We start from the raw sequence: 18,723 nt of genomic DNA, 5'->3' as shown, positions 1-18,723 counted from the left end.
TTTACAGTTATATTCAAAACTGATATAATACGTATAATGGATTTTATAGAATAAGGAAATTATTACAATTCTGAGAACTCTGTAATATAAAAGTAATGAAGTGTATAAAATCTGGTTGTTAAAATAATTCTCGATCATAGGGACTTTCGCACAAAACACATTATAAATTTACTTGTACTACTGCAAGGTGGCTGTAACGTTTCCTCAATCAGTTGGCCAGAACCTATTTAGTACATGTTAAATAGAAAGGGGCACAATGAACATAATTATATTTTTGTATTGAACTTACTCTTGGAACATATATATTCAGATAAAGACAATCCTCGCTTGTCTTATTGAATCCAGGAACATGGTATTCTATGTAAGCCACGCCTTCCGATGCTTGCGGACACGCTGGAGCTAAAACATTGGCGTTCCTAATAGAATCTCCCCACGATCTCGGTGGTACAGGCGCCTGTAATATATAAAACTGACACGTTGTAAAAGATATTTTTTCAAGATTAGAATGTTTGGACTTGAATTGAAAATAGCTGCTTTGTGTTTGGATTTTTAAACAAAAAGCTTCTTTCAAAACACTGTTTTTTATTCATGATTAATTAAGTACTTTAATAATGAACATATTCAACGCAATATGTAGACCAAAGTTATTTTCCATGCCTCACAGATATGCATTTTCTTGCATGTTTTATATGTTTTCAAACGTCTGTTTGCAAATTAATTCCAAGGAAAGAGACCATTTCTTAGCCTATGATATTTCAATGATATTCATCAACATTCATTTTCATAAAAAAAGAGAACTCTGGGTCCTATATACAGACAAACATCCGTCATATCAGGGTCACTAACTCTACATTTTTATAAAAGTCATATGAAAGGACATTTATACATGTATAGCTGATACGGCAATAGATTTTTAACTATTGAATTAAAAAAAATTAAGATTTAGCTTGTTTCTTTTCATTAAGTGATTTCAGACATATTTTTGAACGATACATAATGCGATTTTAGTTACAGATTTATTCATTATTCATATTTTATGAGTTTGCACTTAGATGCATACATCATAACTGTACAGATTAAGATAAAGTCGTTTTTAGTTTGTAAAATATGCGGGTGGCATAATTAGGCAGCTATTATAAATCGATCAAGAGTCGAATAAAATACATTAAACTTAATATCGTATTAATAAAAGGCAAACTAGAGACATCCGATAAGATCTGAAATAATCCGCTCTGTAATTTAAATATGCACAATACTTCTTTGAACGATGAAATCGCAACTTTAACTAAAACAGAAACAGTATTTATGATGGTACAAGAAATTGTCTAATCTCAACTTTAAATCAAAGGCGGTATAAAAACAACATATCAAGTAAAGTATGCATATAATGGGATTCGGTCATTAAAATAACATTAGAATAGCGTGTGGTGCAATTTAGTCAGATATGTTCTTGATTTGAGAGAGATACAAATAATGGTTGATTTATGATCTGATTTCTTACATAAATGTTTTGCTATTTTAAGGACATTTGTATCCCCTCTGTCTTTTTCGTCAAATCCTTTATTAGATGTATAAACGATACGAAGGTTCTTTGGTTTGTAAATCATAAGAATATCAGGAATGAGTAAAAAGGTAGAAAAAGAACACGAAGACTAGACTAAAGATTAACTTAAAGTAGAAAATAAGGTTACTTAGAATTTATTTCAAAATTAAAGAGAATGTTCATGCAATGACAACAGAATGAAAGTATAAAAACTTGAAGACATGGACTAATTTGCATGATAATGGTAGACAATAAATAGTGCACCATCTTTTGTGTTCCTGGCACCGAGTAAAGACCAAACAGTCAATCTTCAGAGTAAAAAACATAAAAAATAAATTCAATATTATTTATTTATTTTATTTATTTATTTATTCATTTATTTATATTGATGGGTGGTCATTTATCTGTTGTTGTTTTGGGTTATGTTGTTGTGGAATTTCTTATTGTTTGATTTTAATCAAAGATTGATTTGTTATTTGTTCTGTTTTATTTTTGGTGGAGGGGGGAGTTATTTATGTGTTGTTGTTTTTGGTTATGTTGTTGTTGATTTTTTTTATTGTTTGGTTTTAATCACATTGATTTGTAATTTTGTAGTTCTACTTTAATCATGGTGCTAGATTTAACCGGATCTGTTAATGTAAAAGAAATAATCAGATGAAGAACATTATTTTTTTACATATTCTACATAGAGGATGATCTTTATCTACGCACCTGTAAGCTATACATGTACTAAAAGTATTTAACAATGTGCAATAATTTGTAACAAAATGTTGTTTAAAATTTCAGATAATGTTAAGAAATCTCATTAAAACCTGTTATTATATGAAATCTCCTTCAAAGCTACTTCGTTATTCATGTTAACGATTAGAAAGATTTTTTTGCAACAGATATTAGCCTTCCTCTTTAACAGACGCTGTACAATCATATATGACGTCATGTTATAAAATACGTCTAAACATCATAAAAGAAATTCGATTGAACGTAAACATAATTAGGAGTAAGTATCAACATCTCTGAAAATTTTATTGAAACATTTGAATTTGGAATGTAATACAAAATTAATTAAAGTCATTTTTTTTTTACATTTTAAAGTCATATTGTTAGTGTATATTTTTCCTGCATATACGTTCAACAAACTAATATGTACTTATATACTTGGCATACTTGAAAGATAAACGCATTTAGTTACTAACAAGAACTCGGGTTAAACATGGCAACACAAGGGAATTTAAATTCGATGCATAATATATTGACATAAATTTAAAAGTAGTACAATTATATATAAATTCAAACTTTCACCATTTTCATATTGAATTCTGCTTAAGCCGGTGCTGGGGGGCGTGGGCGGAAGTTTGACATTTGACACTACCGTCCATGAGCAAGCGCAATCAAACCGAGCCTGCAGCATTTTCAATTTTGCCGTTTTGGATTCTTATATTTTCTATTTTAATGATTCGTGTCTTGTTAACTGGAATTCGGATCGGATCTTCTTCGAGCACGTAAGCGTAGTAAGTAGAACGAATGCGAATATTTCACTTAAATTGCTACGTTTTGAAAGAAAAAAGTGTGTGGTATTTGTGGTTACTTGTTGAATTTTTGAAATGGATTAATCCTCCTTTAAATTTGGAAAAGTCAGTTAAAGATTTATGAGAAATTAGTATCAAACTATAAAAGTTCAGACACCAACAGTGAGTGCAGATTGGCCTGGCTCTTTACTGGTGGCAGAGATTGAAAGATCCCTTGCGGTTCTTGAAGGTAAACCACATAATTAGTAGTTTTGTCACAACATTGATTAACCTCTTCCCCGATGCTGTGACCCACGTACGTTGAAGATTTATTTTGAACATCTGTCAAAATTTCAACGGGTATGACCCATCATCGAAAAATAAGATAAATATTTTCATAAAATTATTTTCCCAGCAGGATAATCTTGTAATTGAAATTATAGTCATTTTGTAATTTTATTCTGTTCACAGTGGTTGGCAAATGTAATTTTGGACTATTTCACATTTTTCGATTTAGACAGTCAGTGAAAACTCGTTTATATTGATGTAAAGCATGAAATTAACAAGATGTGTTTTTTATTATCATTATAACTTACATATTTCTTTTCTGAAACTATGTGCTCAAATTATTTTGCTCCCTCATTTTATTAGTTAGACACATTTTGCAGTATAAACATCAGACTGAAATAAGTACTTTTTGTTACGTTTTTAAAAAAGACTCAAAGATTGTCGTATAAAATGTAAGAAAGTTAATAGAAAGGGAAAGACAAAAATGATGAGCTTATATTTAAGCCTTTGTTTTTTTTTTTTTTTTTTTTTTTTTATATCATGATATAAAAGAGGTTAATTTCTATTAAATGTTTCAACAATCTACAGAATGCGTGTTGGCTCTACTGATGTAAGATATACTTGAAGCTGATGCATTAAAGTAAACATACTTATCAATTTATTCACTAAGTAATTAATAAAAACTATATTTATCAACTGTTTACACGTGTATGTTAACGCGCCATACATGCTTCTGAAAACCATGATGTGTGTGATAAGTAAGTTCTATATTCTTCCACAACATAAAACGCTTGAAAGATAAATAATAAAAAACTTGGTATTACTAGTAAATCCTCTAATACATTATATTCTATTGAAATGGTTCCAATAAAATTTTAATTCTAATGACTAAATGCCTCTCAAGCCGGTGCTGGGGGGAGAGATATTACACGATTCATTATCACTCCAAACAGGGTCGACTATATTGTCCATTGATTTTGTTTGCGTGATTTCGAAAGAAAACAACATTTCATACTGTTTTATACTGTTTTATAAACAATATGGCATATGTTTTTTTTAAAATATGTGTTTTTTAAAACGTGTATAAAATATTTGGACATTTTATTGTTGTTTATACAGGCAAACCGTAACTAAGATCAGTATAAAGCGATATCACCTGAAACGTTTGATATCCTTTTGTAAACTCAAAATTAGTGTTTCGGTATTAAAGAGAAAAATTATTATAAAAAATTTGAATGAAATATTTTTTTCAAACTGTTCAATACATAATTTAAAACTTAAATCAAGAAAACGGATTAACATTCGTCATTGGTAAAGCTGACCCAAATTCTAATGTACCTGTATCTATAACGAAACATATCGACTATTCACCGTCAGTTTCACTTAATATCGAACGGCAAATGAAATCTATTTTTTTCTCACAAGAGGATAACTTTGAGTGGGGGGTAAATATTTCAATCATTTTGACACTTATTGTCTCGCTTCATAACCATGTTCCCCCAAGAGAGTAATGTGGAAACATCTAAAGTCATTTCGACCAACGGAATTCAATTCTGCTCGTTTTAAAAATGTCATCATTTAATTTCTTAATCTAATTGTATTGTTAAATTTTTAATACACTCCACCAACCCGCCGCATCTCTCAATTGAAAAGTATTGTGTTACGAAATAATTACAAAATAAAACTGATTTTTGACATCAATTTAAAATCGATCTAATTACTTTTTAAGATATAAAGCCTACTTTATATAAAAAGTAAAATAAACATTAAAGGCTATTAAAAGATTTCGTTTCAACATACAAATTCAAAATATTCGTGATGTATGTTAATGTATAGATATTTTTTCGATTTCTTTTAATATATAGCTCCCTTGACAAAATTGACATCATTTTGAGGACATAAATGAATAAACTTTAACTCCACTCATGTAAACGGAATTAGGTAAGATATCTCTTCCTCGTGAAAACGTGCAAATTTCTGTCACAATACTCCTTATCAACAAAGATAAAATATGTAAACATAAGTTTGTTCAAATTTTTAACAATATATATATTCAGTATTAAACCAAATTTCTTTAAAAGCAAATAATCCTAAATTTCTAAATTTTTAAATTCAAAATTTTACCATTGCATGTTTAAATGTTGAATTCTGCTTAAGTCGGTGCTAGGGGCGTGGACAGTAGATTGCACTTTCCAGTACTGTCTTTGAACAGGCTCAATCAAACCGAGCCTTCAACATTTTCAATTTTTGCCGTTTTGGACTTTCTTTAGGGATTCTATTTCTCTCTCTATTTTTCCTATTAAGTAGGGTAATTATTTTAAATTTTGTTTCTTTTTAAACAAAAATAGGCAAAAGTACTCAAAAGACCTTCAAACACACATGACTTACATGGAAAAACTACAACCAATACACTTAATTAGACAAGAGATGCAGTGTTTGAACCATCTCTCTATTTCCACCAGGAAAAGGCTTATCTCTAATTAGAGTGGTTATATTTCTAAAATCGAATATCAATAAAGAACTTCTTGAAATCTTGCAACAATACTATTCTACAAGATCATTGCATAATTTCTTTACATAAATCTAACCTTAAGAAAAAAGCGGCAGTGCAATACGAGAAAACAGGAAGTGAAAACTTTTTTGAAAAAGAAGCTAAAAGGCTATCAGTGCCAATAAGTTTGACAGGAGAAGTAGATTTAATACAACCTTCACTGATACGAAAATAAGAACTATCTAACCGTTCATGATTTTCCCGCGTTTTTTTAAATGATAGAAACAAAATAAGAAATAGGAAAGGCATGAAAAATCAAAAACTTTATCAATAACGGACGATTTCATAGAAAACTGCTGCATGGAAATTGGTTTCTCTGAAGTCAGGAAACCCAACGTTTTTCTTTACTCAATTATCTCCATTGTAAAGAGAACTCTAGGTTTTAAATGGATAATGATTTAATAACACAAAAATCATATCAACATAATGTTAACAAAACATGTCATTTCTCTATGTTTCTGATTGTACTACTTTGATTTCATGCTGTCATTCATACTAATTTCCGCCATTTCTGTTGGATGTTGGCAAAAAAGTGTTCCACTTAAAAAACAAAAACACTTTTAACCAAACAGGTACATCTTAACAAAAATTGATTATGTTTCTTGAAGCACGCAATACTATCAGAAAGAAACAATATATGTTATGAGAAAGAAATTTGGTCGGCTACATTCAGCTTAAACATTCTGTTTTCCTATCTTTATATAATTTTTTCTATCCTTCAACATATCCAATAAATAAATAATCAACAATGGAAAATATTAAGTGTTTCAAAGTATTTATTTCAATGTATAATTCTGAAAAACGAGGAATCACCAAGAAGCGTCTTGATAAAGCGTCTTCATAACCTCAGATCCCCTTTCAAAATCCCATTTTATTTAGTTCCGCTCAATGTTCAGATACAAATTTTTTAATGTTTGGCAAAATAGGTCGCTGTTCATGGAATGGCACTAACGTGTCACATTGAAGGTTCCATGATAACCGCCGTATAAACACATCTGCGGATGTTTCTAAATTCAAAATTTCACCATCACCATGATGAATTGTTGAATTCTGCTTAAGCCGGTGCAAGGGGGAGTAGACGCTAACATGCACTTCCCAGTACCGTCCATGAACAGGCTAAATCAAACCGAGCCTGCAACATTTTCAATTTTGTCGTTTTGGACGTTCTTTCGGGATTCCGTTTTTCTCTATTTTGATATTCACGTGTCGTACACATTTTAAAAACAGTGGCTGTTTTTATATCGTTCTCAGATATTCTCAAATTTATGACGGGTTTTATTTCGGATTCATATTTGAAGGGTTTTAATTGGTGTTTAATGATGCACACGTAATACTTTTAGATTATAGTGATAACTTTCATTACACATTCAGTGTGGTTTTATGAAGTGTTCTTACGGAGAAGAAAACTATAAATCACTTTGCATCAGATAAATATTTCCTGATATGATTTTGTAAAGAATAAAAACAGAAAGCAACAAAGACACTGTTCGTGCTTTCGAGCTTACTAAATACTTGACACAGCTTCACATGTTGAACTGTTACATATTAAAAGTAGGGTTTTCGTCAAAGGTTTATTGTAGTACAGGGTTCAGAGTTATCTTTAATAATGAGCGAAATAAAAATATACTAAACATAACTTCTTACGCCCCATCTTGATATGTAGGATTTCTATTGACTTTATAGCTTTCCGTACCTTTTAATATCAAATTTATTTCTCATAATATGTCTACTGGTTAAAAAGTGTGGTCAGCCCACGTGACCTCTTAGTACCACGGCCTCATGAAACTTCTCTCAATAAAGTTAATATATAAGTATTTCTTACCTGTTAAAAGATTTCTATCAATTATCAATACTGATTATTTTGCGCATTGAAAAAAGTATCAAGTAAATGCTACCTAAATTGGATGATATTTTACAAAATGTAACCAAATACCAAATAAAGTTATTTGGGAAAAGCAATATGAATGATCTCCCTTTTTACAATACTCCAGTTGTGAGACTATAACTATGTGAATTTTGCACTGTTGTCGACTGAAATGAAATGCCTTACATCGAATTCAGAAAGTAAATACAATTTTTCATTATATTTTTCTGCTTTGCTCACTGTTAATAAAATAAATAGATTAATTTCGTTTGGGTCTTGAGTGTTATGCCTCCAAAGTAATTAGTACCTGGTTAGGCCAACAATCTTAATAAACATAAATTTTCACTTACAAAGGTTGTTATACCTTCTCCATGTTCAGTACATTGTAGTAAGTATTATAGAATGATAAAAAGCACATAGATGATAAAAACGTTTCGGAATACTTTCACGTTCGACTTGTAAATGTTAACATATCGCACTGCTAGGTTCGTGCAGCATTTTTTTTTTTGTAATTGATAAGAAGTTCTAGAGAGCACGTAATTTATTTGTTGTGTTTTGTTTGATTAGGCCGCCCAATGTGAAAGAAAATTAAAAACGAGTCAAGTACCTTACTTGTATTTTACAGTTATAGCTTGACAGTGAAGTGGCTCTCTGACAGATATGATGCGTCTATCGGGTGGGATCCTCACTATGAACCTATCTTATAAATAAATACATGTACATACTTTGGTGCGAAAATTTTGTTCGTATATTTTATTTCTGCAAAAATGACAATTATAAAGGTATCTGTAAGGAGATGTACAATTTGATGCTACACTAATGAAGTAGGTGGCTGACAAACTAAGAGTGGCACTTCAGGTGGGGAACACACCTTTAGTTTAGTTTGCAACTATAGACGATCACATGCAACAATCGTGTGCGTATTTTATGTTATCAAAAAGCAATTGTAAAATATCTACACTTACAATATATCTAAACATTTGCTTTGCAAGAGTATGTGATACCAGAGGGAAAATAGCGCATTTCCCAAAACCTTCTAATAAGACACAGACAGGGGTAAATTGAAATAGTTTCAGTGTTATTTTCTTTTTTAAAACATTGCATTTGATATCCAAGTATAACCGTTATTCCTAAAGTCGTTATAAGCGTTATGAAATGAGCATGTTCCTTTTACCCTCTTAACCTTCTATCTTGATATTAACAATTATTTTGAGAAGAGTTAACGGTTAATACATTTATTAAGCATTTATTAAAAAATAAATTAGATAATCACGATGACATAGCAAACTAAAAGAATGGTTCGTATTTAAAGGTATTCGAATTCATCTATGATGGTTGATATATGAATTCGACCTGCAACATATCGATGTATCTGGCACTAATTTATTGAAATAAATTTATAACAACTGCGCCGACATAAAATTCATGTTCCGTTCTTTTCGGGTACATTAATTATTTTAAAACGAATTGTAATTTGTAGAAATTGGATTGTATAAAATCCATCTCAAAGTTTTAACACGGTCGTTGAATACTTTTAAACGATAACGTTGTCAAGATAAAGATATAAAATTAAGAATATTGATGATCTGTTTTGACATAGGCCTACCAATGCATTCTTTTTTAACAATTCTCAACGAGTGATACTCGAACGATGCAATGCAAACACACGAATTTGAATTTTTCAGCAGGAAAACGCCACGGCGTCATGGGGCGCACTCTCTGGTGCAAGCCAGGTTAAGCCTGATGGGAGCATGGAAACAAAGTTATTTTGAAAATATCCAATTCTTAAAATGGCATTTCCTCCAACTATGTTAGCGGCGGGAAAATATGCATTGCTGAGTTGTGTGTCTTGTCAAAGATGTGACAGAGAAATGAAATATTATTATAAACTTAAGAGAAGTGCTATGAAAGGCAAATCATATGTAGTTAGATATGCTGTAGGTAAATCAAATCTTGGTAATAAAACATCATAAGATACTGAAATGTAATGTTTTTTTTCTGTCTTATTATTTGTTTTAACGGGTTAAACTTAAACGTTACACAGACATTGTAAAGGTCATTTGGTGACCTTTCAGCTTTATTGGCAAAGAAGGGCCTCAGATGACCCTCCATGCATTACTTCAGATATGAGCTGAGGGGCACCAAAAACCTTTCCATTAATGATGGTACAATGTTATATATATGAAATGATACAAGTCTTTATTAATAATGATACAAAATTATAGAACAGTGAAATGAAATGATATATGAAATATTTTATTTGTATTTTATTGCATATCAAACAGGATTTTCGGCTGTATACACAGTGCTAGAAAAATCATCTTACATCACGTGTAAAACAAAAAGAGGAGATCCCTCGAAAGCAATTAAAACACCGCTTGATTTGGTGTGTTGTAGAATGATTTTGTAAAATGTGACATCTCATATGCCCCCAGCACCGGCAATGGGTATTCAATCTCTAACACTAACTTGCTGGAATCATTAATCCAGAAAGACCAGAAAAATACAACAACACTGACGTAAAAACGGTGTAACTTTATATAGCTGCCACAGACACCTGCTGTTGTGAGGTAAAAAAAACCTCGGAAGTAATGGAAGCAACAATAGCATATAAGAATTGCAGACTCATGTACATTGAGTCTGTTCATGAGAGATAATTCAAAAGTGCAACATCTCTCACGCCCCCTAGCACCGGCAAGTCGCTTGCTTTATGATCACGTCATTTCGACGCATTTTTTGTATGAATTGCGTGCTTAGGATGACGTCATTTTACGGTAATGAATCAAGTTGTAAATTCATTTGATACTATAAAAAAGCTAAACATTAATATTAATCTACTTTTCGTAATTTCTCTTCGAAATACTATTTGTATGTTATGTGCAAGAAAAAGAATCAAACACTGGCTTTGGTCACATACGGGACTATCTAGCTTTCGGGTATCTGTTTGACTATGACTCGACAGAGCCTCGTTAGCAGAAACAATTACCCTGAAGCTAGATATTCCGGTGTGTACCGGCAGCCGGTGTAAGGACAGTAGAATAAAATAAAACAAGATATAATTTATAATAACACGATTTTACATTACATTGACATTAAATATCACAAGGTATATTCAATGAGAATACGATACTATTTCATCAACTATTGAATCACTGTCAATATTTTACCACGGTTAATATATATAAAACATGTCTTCCGATTTAACCCTTCACCAATTCACCATTTCAATGACTTTTTATTCATGTCCTTTCTAAATGAAATAATTAATGGTTTCAATGAAGAATAAACTCCTTTTTGAAAATCACAAACAAGCGCCGGAATTCTTAAATAAAGGCGTGACATGGGGTAAAAGCTAGAAATTAGTGTTCAATTAATTTTAAAGATAGCTCAGCCGCAAAATCGCTATCTATGCAAAATTCAATTAAAAGAACAATCGCATTCTATATTGGAAGTGAACGGAAGCTTATTATAAAGTCTTTATACTTCTGAACATGTTTGTAAATGCTGGCCTGTCACGCGAGCGTTGTGCTCGAATTTCATTTCGTGTCATGTTTCGATGGGCGGATGGACACTGTGGGTCACTGAGGTCAGCTGTAACGCCCATATGTCCTCCTAACCATGCATCACCCGCTTAAGTACACTAAGGAATGTCAGCAATTGTTGGTGGCTAATCGAATAACGCACGGTGTACAATCAAGCGAACATATTCACTGGGATGAAGAGCATAAATTTAATCAAGCGACAAATTATGAATATCAAAATGTAAGTTTCAAACACTTTTCAATAAAGATACAATTTCAGAAGCGTGTTTTATATGAAATTCCGATTATTCATGGTCAAAGATTAACCAAGGGGTGCATAGATATCCTTCAACCACGTTCTCCTGTTCGCCGTTGCATTTACATTAATTCTGATTTGTAATTTGTTGCGGTTATGTAAACTCAAGTTTAAGAAAATCATTGAACAAATATAATATCAAATCATTTATCATGAGGAAATGTTTATACAACGCTTCAAAACTGCACAGCCAAATATTTTACAGCTATTTTAAAAACGTTACATCAATTTGTTAAAGATGCTTAAATAATACTCTGATTATTTTTTCTCCGGTATACTTGTAGTCAATACTTGTTTTACTTTTTATTTTGCTTATTGAACAGAAATAATCTAAGTCCATGACACATGATTGCTCAAGTTGTGATTAAAGTTAATATACTACTGACCTTTTGTATTATATTTGAAAGTGTTACATTCATTTAGTTGAAATCCACACATTTCTTTGATTAAAGATAAGTTAGAATTCTTTGGCAAAATAATTTGGTACGGAAAGCAGATTAAGTGTGGCCGTTACAGCATGTCCGCATTTAAACGATAGTTTTAACAATTTTCTATAGCATTGAATATGTATCTACTAAAATGACTTGCGACTGAAGTAAGCCTTTTTTCTGAGACGTCTCACATTTCGGTAGGATTCGTTTGAAATAACACTGATTATAGTTTAAATATCACCACACAAAAGAAACATGATATTGAGAAAATACTATAAAAATAAATACTTGTCAAAACAAAATAGAATGTTGAAATAATCGAATGTTATCCCGTTTCAAATTATCTCTGAGAATAATAAAGAAATGTTGTTTTAACAAATTGCATTTGCGACACGATATGCATATGAAAATACGCCCGTACCAACTGCTGTACGGTATCCGTTTTGACAGCGTATCTACATATTATTTGTTTTTCATTAAAGGTTATGCATTTACCCTTATTATTTCATCTTCTTCACATCTTCAACAGTATAACATGTCGAACTGCAAAGTAATTTTCTTTTCAAGTTGGTTTTAATATCAAACATGCTAAACCGGCTGCCACCCTTATTTAACGACAGACGCGCCGACAAAACATGTAATTGATGTAGAATATAATAACCACATTATAGGGATATTTCGTAAACATTGATTGGTGATTTACTTAGTCATATAATTAATATACCTATTTGTGAATATAATGGATTTAACAAATGAATCATTACTAACTGGAGACACGGAAGAAGCAATTTCATATGGTTTAAGAGGGCTCGGGTTACAAGATTGCTCGTGGCAATTAAACAATACACATTTATCATTCGTTAAGTATCAGGGTGGCAACAAAGGCGATGTTTCATTAAAACTATTACATTCAGAACATCGGTGTAACAAGGTACTGGTATGAAAAATATGGCATGACTGTGTCTCTGGACAGAAAATAAACGAAGAAAGAAACGTATGTTTAGAATGCACTATGCAGTGTTCGATGGCAGACGAAATAGCACACATGATACAACCAAATCATCAGCACGATCAACCATATACTCTAGCACCTGTCTTTGTCCTCACTTTAAGATTAGAAAATATAGGATTCAATAGCACCAGGGAAATATAAAGAACACAAACACCAAAAACGTTTAATTTGTTAAAATGACAATTGCATAAAATAAAAGTATTTTAGCATTGAATATGTTATAAAGTTATAGCATACTACACAAATTGTTTTTCTCATATAAACATATCTTGTACAATAAATAGTTCCTCTTTATAATAATTTTCTGTGTATGTTGGAGCAACAGTCCAGTTTATGATTTGTACATTGGAAGAGGTGTTAGGCATGAGACCTTAAGATTTTTTTTTTATCTTGAAATAGTAAATCTTTTTCCTGAGTAATAATAATTACTTGAGAGGGCAATGTGTGACGTAATAATGTGGATAGTCATAATTACCAATAGAAGATTGATAGTTGGATAATAGTAGCCTGATGAAGCTGTAAAGTCGTTAAAGAAGCTTGTGAAACTTGGACGATAAAATGGTGAAACTTGGACGATAAAATGTTGAAACTTGAACGATAAAATGTTTTTACTTAATACCATTTAATGTCCGTAAGAAAACGGATTCAGTAAAACAATGTAAAAAAGAATTTTAAAAAAGTAATAAATTATAAGCAATGACGTCAGTATTATACATTGTCGACGTATGACATTCCAAGTGGAAGGTCTGTGTGTATATTGGGTATTATCATAATGATACATTGTGCAGATCTAGGAATTAAAAGATGTTTTTCTACATCTTTACTAATTTAAAAAAACATATCGCATCAGTCATAAGGTGGCAATGATCCGCATATTGAATCATCATATACGATTGTTTTTCCCCATATGAAATCGACAAAAAATATCACAGTCTTAATTGACAAGAAAAAACATATGTGGTATGAGAACAAGCAAAAGGGAACTTAAAGAGTAGTGCACAAAATTGCTTTCATAAAATACTAAATACAACTGGTAAAAAGGTACCCTCCAGATATTTATCCCACTGCAATTATTCATACCATTGGAAATATGCGTATATCAGGTTCAAAATGATTTCCTAGGCTTCTCAAGTTTTCCTCAGTCAAAACAATGGTTTTGATAATAGAAAAACCACAAAACATTGCAGATGGCATTACAACAACCTTAACATACGCAAGAAAAGAGATAAAGGTTAAATCCGGCTCAACACAACATCGGGAACTTTGCGGCATTTTAATACCAGATAGCCGCCTTGTTTGAAGATAGACTAACATAGATTAAGTCAGATTGAAGTTTTTATGTGAAGAAAAAAAATGCTCTGTACAGAAAACAAAAAGGGGGAAAGAATAAGAGGCGGGACAAACAATGACCTATTGGCAGTATGATCAGTTTGGTATTATCGTTGCATAACAACGATAATCGTGAACCGTATCGATACTTCTTTTAAGTGTTATCAAAGAATGTAGACGTGTGGCTTTGCAGCAGACGAATATCAGGTTAGAATTGAACCATAATTGTCAGAGGTGTGCACCTTATCTCTCTGCAAGTGCTGCCGTGTCTATGGCTTTTTTCTGTCTTTCTTTTGTAATGTTTCATTTGTTTATTTGTTTCATTTTATCTATTTCACTTTTGCTCCTTTTGCTTTTTCGATATTTCAGAGGTTTAAAAGTTTGTATTAAACAAGAAGCGATTAAAATATATTTTGAAGATAATGACAGACAATTGGCCAAATTTACATATATCAAAAAAAAATTGTTTAATATCAATGAGCTAGTTATTGGACACGTTTATTCAACTTTCTTTCATTCATTTTCATCATTGTTTTTTCCTATTGCAAATGATGTTCAATTTTTTTTGTTTATGCAATATTGAACTGGAAAATACTATTGTACTTCAGATATTATCAAAGACTTCACAAAAGTCTTGTCATTTATCATAAAATAGAGATGGGAACATAACCATCTATTAGTTGTACTGTTAAAAGTTTTCAAAAAATTCAAAGCTGACAACAAAAAAGAAGTTAATGGTACATAAAAGTTTCATTAGTATAAAAGCCACGTCATAAAAGTATCCTTAACTCATTACTTCTCTCTAAAAATATCAAGCAAATATCATTATACGAAAAAAGTATCCTCATATAGAACACAATTATTCAAAGTCTGTCGGCTTTATGTAATAAACTATATCAAAACACGATATATATATGATCGAAAATACATCTGATATTATCTATTCTTGTACAAGAACGGAAACAGTAGTAATCAGTACCAATTAGTGCTGTCTGATATATTACCGCGTTTTTTCTGATTGTCGTCTGCTACCAAATTGTCGTATCAGACGCTATCAAAACACGTGCTCGAGGAGTCATATTTTCCCGCCATTAGAACACATTTAGTATCTTTGTAATGGCTTCAGTGCCATGTGTTATTTTGTCAATTTCATTTACAATGTTTTCAGTCTGGTTTACTTATACCTGTTGTATATACAATGTATATGTATATATATCATTCTTTAAACAGTTATAACTTTGAGAACAAAACACATTTGTAAAAATTGTTGCATTTTTTATGATTGCACAATTTTGACTAGTTCAAGAGAAAGTATCAAACATAAGTCAGGAACAAGAGTAAAGAACTTCTGTTTGAACAAAGTCACAGTATCATGCAAAAGGACATATACAGCTTTAATCCACTAAAATACATTGTAGTCAATAATATTGTGTATATATTTATTTTTACTCTGCAGAAAAATAGTTCGCTGCTGTTTGACATGGTTTGCTGACACCCCTTGCAGGGACAAGTGACCGCTCCCTTAGTAGCTACACTTCCTGTTACTAAAAATTTGAACGGTACTAGTTAAACGTTCGACCGGTGCGCAATCGCTACTTTATTATCAAATTACCGCTACTTATCATTTATTACATATATAATACTATTGTAACGCATTTACAACTGAGTGTAAAAAGTTGTGTAAGTTGTGAAGACATTAGCATTTGAAGTTTATTTCAATCTTAGTTAAATGCGGAACTATCAAATTATATCATATTTATAGTATACTTCCCAGTAATAACCTACTGTAAATAACTTGTCAATAAAATTATCAAAATGGTTATTTCACTGTCGTCGCACTTACTTACGCAATTTGTCTCCAAATGGAGATAATTCTCAAAATAAATATTATAACGTCAAGATATGACGAAGTCGTGAATTCACACCACATCGGCTATAACATTTTCAATCGCATAATTATACGGTCGTGGAAACTTTATTCAATTTAAGTGCTGTCCGTGAAATATTCATGTATTTCGGTATGATTATGAAATAAACAAAGATAAATTGTTCGTAAATTTAATAAGATTAAAGTCGTATTTTTTCGTATTATGATTAAGGTATAATGTTACAAATGTTTGTTTATAAATCTAATGACAAATCATTTTTAGAACGGACACTCAAATGATGAAGACCACACGATTTCAGCCTATTCCAACGGTCTTTTTAATGACACAGAGCGCTGAGGACATAAATATCTTTAAAAAAAGACTAGACATAGCATCTGATCTAATTGAGGTTGGCCTGGTCCCAATAAATAGCATAACAATAACCTTTGAAATAACTGCCAACACAAACGGCATCATGCAAGTCATGAGGAAGTAATTACGGAAACGTGATCATGCTGCAGACGAGATTTTCCCGCGCTTTTTTTATTAGTAATGGACCAGCTACGTTTATTACACATCATGATTTCTAATTCAATTGTTCAATATAAGCTATTTTAGAAACCATTACTATATATATATTTGCATGTTTAACAATGATATAAACATTTTTACACGTCACTATATGTTGCTTCACTAATGTAATCTTCCGGGGAAAAACATTTTAAATAAATTTTCAAAGAAATCAAAGCTAAAAAAAGAATTGTTATCTGTATAAAGTCTGACTGTTTAAGCGCTTATGAAACAATTTAAAATCAAAATGTGAACAGGTCTCTAATGTTGAATCCCATAACCGAGCAATCATTTATTATTTTATCATCTTAACTTGTGATAAAGTTATGATATACTGAAAAATTAAAAACCTTTAACCTAACATTATCATTAAAAATGTGAATTACTGGTTTGGTGGATTAAATATTCGAGACAGTAATATTACAACAACATGTGTCAGATCATTTAGCTCATTCTTCTAAGTAACAAAAATGGCCAATTACTCATTTCTTTCAGATCATTACCGAGACTGAAAGACCGTGATCTTATGTAAATCACGTGATGTCGTGAGCACGGCTAAATCTCATCTTAATTAGTTGATTGTTTTTTAATCTCAATTACACATGTAATAAGTACGCGTCTGTGGAATTCAGTGTAATAAAATACATATGAACAAGTTTAGATTCAATTAACTTGAAACCTAACTACAAAAGAAGAAAATGAATGTGAAAATAGTCTAGTCAGGCCTTTTGTTAAGTATTTTCTTGTTCAAATTTGATAGACGTATCTAAACAAAGAGACACTGGTGTAGCTGGTTTTAAAGTGGATGAAGTCAATTTGGCAGATCAAAAATTGAACCGCAGTTTATTTGTAAATTAATACACCAATTATTTATATAAGCTGCCTAAAATATTTAATGGCTTAGTGCAAACCGCTTCTTTATCATTTCTTTAAATTGGTACATTAGGTTTTTACACCAAGTCCTTAGAACATAGAAATCGAAAAACAAAAATATTTTGTTAAAATACTTGAAACTTTGGCTGTGTCTTTTGGGTCACCCTACGATTTGATAAACAGTTGAGCAGTTGTACTGTTATTTAAAAGGTTTCATGCTTAAAAAAGAGATATAAAATTATGAAATATTTTAATAAGTATAGAATAAACATATTTAGAACAATCTTAGTTGTTTTTAAAATCATCGTATTACGTTTATTTTTCTTTGCTGGAAATTAAAAAAATAATTGAAACTGATAAACTGCAGTTGTTCACAATTAAGTATGAAAAATCAAATTCTGTAATAAACATTCTTTTAAAATGAGTAAACTTAATAGGGAAAATGAACATCATTTCAACGGTCATTTATTTCAATTATTAAAAATGCATTAAAATCACCAATAAATAATTTATTAAAAGACATTCAGAAGGTATTAAGAAATTATGTTTGAATCGCCCACTACAAATAAGTTAAAAACTATCATCGGAACATTGATTTCATATGAGTTATGATAAACAAGAAATGTGTTGTTTTTTTCATCTATTTGTAATCTGATACATAAAAAACGGATTTCTGTGTTACAAGATCCACAGTAAACAGGCATTTAATACCGGTTTATGTGGAAATGAAGTGAGCTTGTGCATGGAAACATCCAATGCAAGAGTTAATCTTTTGAATAGTTTTACAATGCACATCTCCCTCCTGTTACATAAGGTGTGCTTCCTAAGTCATGTGAAAAAATGCTGATCTGCTTGCAGACAGTTTGCAGTTTTATTTCAGTAATTAAATTTAACGGTTGTTTAAGTGTTTGAATCCCGTAGTAGATTCGAAGAGATTTCGTTATATGTTTTTATTTCAGATTCTTTTTAAGAGAATTTGGAAATGATATTAATTCACGGGTCTATACTTCAGTCATTTTTTTGCTACATGTTGTAAGATATTCTTGAATACA

At 31.1% G+C, this 18,723-nt stretch overlaps 1 protein-coding gene across 1 annotated transcript in view; it reads right to left on the bottom strand.

Annotated features, from left to right (window-relative positions):
• Positions 1-18,723, bottom strand: part of LOC132741640 (fatty acyl-CoA hydrolase precursor, medium chain-like) — a 32,798-nt gene that overhangs the window by 12,142 nt on the left and 1,933 nt on the right. The window contains exon 2 of the mRNA XM_060729860.1: positions 290-454. Coding sequence (XP_060585843.1) covers positions 290-454 — 165 coding nt within the window. The remainder of the gene's footprint in view (positions 1-289; positions 455-18,723) is intronic.

Source organism: Ruditapes philippinarum, unplaced genomic scaffold (genome assembly GCF_026571515.1).
Source record: "Ruditapes philippinarum isolate M1 unplaced genomic scaffold, ASM2657151v2 ctg592_1_1_1_1, whole genome shotgun sequence".
Lineage (NCBI taxonomy): Eukaryota > Metazoa > Mollusca > Bivalvia > Venerida > Veneridae > Ruditapes > Ruditapes philippinarum.
The sequence above is the reverse complement of the archived record's forward strand: the minus strand, read 5'-3'. Positions and strand labels throughout refer to the sequence as shown.